Here is a 4,583-nt window from a genome sequence, read left to right on the forward strand (position 1 = left end):
TTAATTTAATAGCATAATACAAATGAATTCCATGCAAGATACGACCATGAGTATTAAAACTTAATACAAGAAAATAATTAAATGAGAGGTTCAAAACCTAATCAAATATTCTTGATTTAATATATATTAAAATATATGGCATGCTCATCAACAATATCAAGTCAGAAATCCAATGAAGTGAATAGTACACTTGGAATAAAATTAATTAATCTAATTAATTAATTATTACTAGATTTTAAAAAATCTCAAATTACTCTCAAATTCACATATGTCAAAGAGTATGCTAGGGCCTAATTTAATATCACATTACATATAAATTTTGCTGCTATTAGGAACCAAACTTGATTCCAGAGAACCGCAATTATGAAATGAGGGAGGGAGAGATTAGGGTTATATATGCAAATATATATATATATGGTGAGGGGTAGCAAAGGAATATAAGAAGGGCAATTTTGGGAATAAAAGGTTTAAAATGGTCATGTGCTAAAATGGTCATGGGTAAGGCACATGACCAACTAACGTCCAATTTCCACCAGAATTCTAGCCGTAAGTGGTTAGTTGCACATTTTCATATCTAGTATGGATTTATATAAACAAATTAAACTATATGGGTGTAATTAGCACAAATTTGAAACTATAAGGGTGTTTTTCAGACTTTCCCCTTATTATAAATTTAGGGAAAAAAAATATATAGAAGAATATTTTTAGTATTCCAAAAATTATTGAAATTCTAGAATATTAGTTTTAAATATAATGAACTTAGTTTTGCTGAAATCCAGAGTTTTAAATGACATTTGGGTAGTTTTACAAAATTAAAATCTGAGAAAGTATTATTTTCAGCACTAAGATGGAGAGTACTGAAAGGATATTAAGAGTTAGCTTCTTAAATTTTGCAAGGAGTCATATATAATGATAGGGTAAAACAAAAATAGATAGAAGTATCCAACTGTTGACCAACTGCCAGAGTTCTTCAACTTCCGTTTGATAACGGGTCTGCAATAGCGATAATAACATTCAGTTAACGACTATAGTGGAAGTTGTTATTAATGATAAACTGAATCTCTCTAAGTGGGATACACTCAACAGCTTGCATTGAATATATCGACAAGCACGCCATAAATACAATAGGACCATGGACTAAGGTAAAAACCAAAAAAACCCTACTTAACTTCTCTACTTATTTTTTTAGTTCTCTCTTCTAAAAATTCACCACGGACTTGATCGTCGGAGGGTCTTCGAATGGCACCACACCGGTCCTTGACTCAGCCTTCTTTATTTTACAGGAAATGGTGTCGTACCAGATCGCATGAATATCTACCCCAACAACTGGTGCCGTCTGTGGGAACTACGATTTCCTTAAATATTGTTCAGTTGGGTATATGCGTTTGTGATCCTGTATGGTTACCAAATGAACATCGTTACAGGGATATAGTCAAGGGGAAGGGTTGAGTGAACACCTAGACATCCCAAACGACCAAGAATGGCTTGTAGTGTTGGAACTACAGGTCCAAACTCTAAATCAAGGTATGGACCAGTTGATCCAACAAAATACAGTGCTCCTGTAACATCTTATTCCACTGGTTCAACAGAACTTGCCATGACAAGATCTCTTGAATCCAACCGGTGGTAATGGGAATCTTGAGGAGAGGAATAATCATCCTCCCTGAAATGAGACCGAAGTGGAACAAAGCCAGGTAGGGAACCGACATAGAGAGGTGGTCCACCCATCTATTCCACGGACTTCCCAACCCCATGAAAACACAACAGTCATTGAAAAGATGGAGGAGTCTTCCCATTTTGACCTAGAGATACAAGGTCTCAAGGAGAATATGGAGGATGTGATGCAGGCCATGAAGGGGAAAGCTACTGCGGCCATAGATGGTTTGGTGTAGAAGACCAACTTGCCGTTCAGCCCCTTAGTTATGAAATGCCCCTTATCAAGAAAATTTAGGATTCCCTCAATTGAGAGTTTTGACAGAACTAGAGATCCCCTTGACCACTTGGAGACTTTTCAAGCGCTTATGCATCTACAAGCGATGCCGGATGAAATTATGTGCAGGGCCTTCCCAACGACCCTTAAAAGATCAGCACGGGTATGGTTCAACAAGCTAAAGCCAGGGACCATCGAAACCATTGAAGAATTGAGTAGGCACTTTGTGGGCCATTTCATTGCAGGCCAGTGGCATAGAAAGCCAACTACCTACCTTCTCACGGTGAAGCAGCAGAAAGGAGAGTCACTATGAGACTAAATTGGTTGTTTCAACACAAAGATGTTTTAGGTGGAGGAAGTGGATGACAAGGTGGCCCTGACCGCCTTTATAGGAGGACTCCAAACCTCAAGATTCCTCTTCTCTTTATCAAAGGAACCCCCTGCCAACATGGCTGGGTTATTGGTCCGAGCTCAAAAACGCATGAATGCTGAAGATACCATGACTGCGAGAAAGGGAAAAAAAAAAGGGATGATAAGAAAGCAGACAAGAAAAGGCCGACCTTGACAACCAAAGATGAAAAAGAAACCAAGTATAAAAAACCCATGGTCAACCAGAATGAAAGGACGTCTCGTTATAGGAGCACGAAGAGGTATGCAAATTACGTTCCTCTAAATATGCCAATAGATCAAGTTTTCCTGCAGATCCAGGATGAACCATATCTGAAGTGGCCACCAAAGTTGAAGTCAGATCCGATGCGAAGACCTCGTGATAAGTACTGTAGGTTCCACAAAGACCATAGGCATGCCACAGAGGATTACTTCGACCTTAAGGATCAGGTTGAGAATTTGATCCGAATGGGACACATGCGAAGGTTTACTGTGGGGAATGACAGAAATGACACTAATCTACCAAGAGCAGGCTAAGATAACCACCCCCTGATCAGCAACCAATGGGAGAAATCAGGGTCATAGCCGGGGGATGTACAGGAGGTAAGGAATCAAGCTCAGCCATAAGGCCCATGCTAGGAGAATGCGAAGCTCATCTGAGGTGTGCGAAGTTGGAGTACAAATTTAACATCGAAAAATGCCTCGTTTAGGTGGTCCTGTTATCACATTTTCAGATGAAGATATTAAGGATGTACAACAACCCCATGACGACCCTCTTGTTGTCACCATGATGATCGTTAATTATAGTATTCGGCGGATCTTGGTTGATAATGGAAGTTTGGCTTATAATATTTTCTTTGATGCATTCGACAAGATAAAAATTGGTAAGGAGAAATTCAAACCTACTAGATTACCATTGGTAGGATTTTTGGGAGATAAGGTCTATCCTCTAGGAGCGGTCATTCTTCCCGTTACTGCTGGAACCAGCCCAAAACAAGTTACTGTCATGGTAGACTTCCTGGTGGTGGATTGTCCATCTGCTTACAACATCATCTTAGGAAGGATGACTTTAAACTCGATAAGAGCCATCACTTTGAATTATCACCTCTTAATGCACTTCCCCACAAAGCATGGCGTTGGCGAACTAAGAGGAGACCAGACCATTGGTACGCACCTAGCACTAGTTACAAAAAGAGGTGTAGTGTGGCCAAGTTTGAATTTATAGAATGCCACTACCACTTCTAACTATAAATATAGCTAGGGTGAGTAAAGATCGTCCCAAGGGAAAGGATGTGTATTTATGTTGGAAATTAATGTCGGATTAGTAGGTCGAATGATCAAAGATGGTTGGTGATTAGTTAATTAAACTACAATGCAATTAAAATTAATGCAAGTAAATAGCAATTTAGAAAATAGGGGAAAAGATATAAGAGAGAGGTTTTGGGACTTAGAGTCACCACTAAACATTACCTTCCTAGACACTAAATGTTTAATGAATGAGGGAGATTATGTGTTGCAATACTAGTGTGTGTCATTAATTGACTCAACAAGCATGGATGACTAAATAAGTATACATTGTCTAGCTAAACTAGTGAATAGCACAACATATCAAGTTAAGCCATTATTCCTTCCTTTAAGTCCACAATCAATACACATCATCAAATTAGAAAAATATACTACTTGCATTCATAAGTATGGAACATCAAACAACAAGCATGGATTGTCCTCCCATTTAAGAAAATAAGGCAACTACATTACAATTAAGTTAGGGACATGAAAATTAAACTAATTAAACTAAGGAAGAGGCATAATCCATCAAGAAATGAGTATTGATGTGTGTCAATAATAAATTAACCACTCATAATATAACGAATCCTTGTAGGATAGGGCTACGTTGAGGGTGTCGAACCTTAAGGACTGTGGTGGTTTATTGAATCTTCAATTAATATTATTTTAATTTAAAAGAAAGATTTATTGTGTGTTATGATTCAAGAAAAACATAAATAGAAAATAAACAAACTAAAGGATTGAGGTCAAGAGAAGAAATACTTAGGGATTGACTTCACCACGAATCTCATACTATGGTCAACTGTTCAACCTTGGGATTTAAATAATTTATATATCATATGGAATTAAACTCAACAATTGTAACGACCCAAGTTTTTTTTCAACCCGGTGCGTCAATGGTGACTCGAAAGTTGAGCCAGTAATGGATCCTGATGCGGAAGCAAGAAACAAGAAAATAACCTCCCAAGGCATAACACAC

At 37.9% G+C, this 4,583-nt stretch overlaps 1 protein-coding gene across 1 annotated transcript; it reads left to right on the forward strand.

Moving 5' to 3' along the window:
* Positions 1 to 2,036: 2,036 nt before the first annotated feature.
* Positions 2,037 to 2,854, forward strand: LOC132272469 (uncharacterized). Its single transcript, XM_059773614.1, has 2 exons — positions 2,037 to 2,233; positions 2,425 to 2,854. Exons 1-2 carry the CDS (start codon positions 2,037 to 2,039, stop codon positions 2,852 to 2,854), a joined length of 627 nt encoding a protein of 208 aa, XP_059629597.1.
* Positions 2,855 to 4,583: the final 1,729 nt, after the last annotated feature.

The sequence above is a fragment of the Cornus florida genome, unplaced genomic scaffold (assembly GCF_030987335.1).
Source record: "Cornus florida cultivar Cherokee Brave unplaced genomic scaffold, ASM3098733v1 CherokeeBrave_3.0.0_Hap2_Chr09, whole genome shotgun sequence".
Classification (NCBI taxonomy): domain Eukaryota; kingdom Viridiplantae; phylum Streptophyta; class Magnoliopsida; order Cornales; family Cornaceae; genus Cornus; species Cornus florida.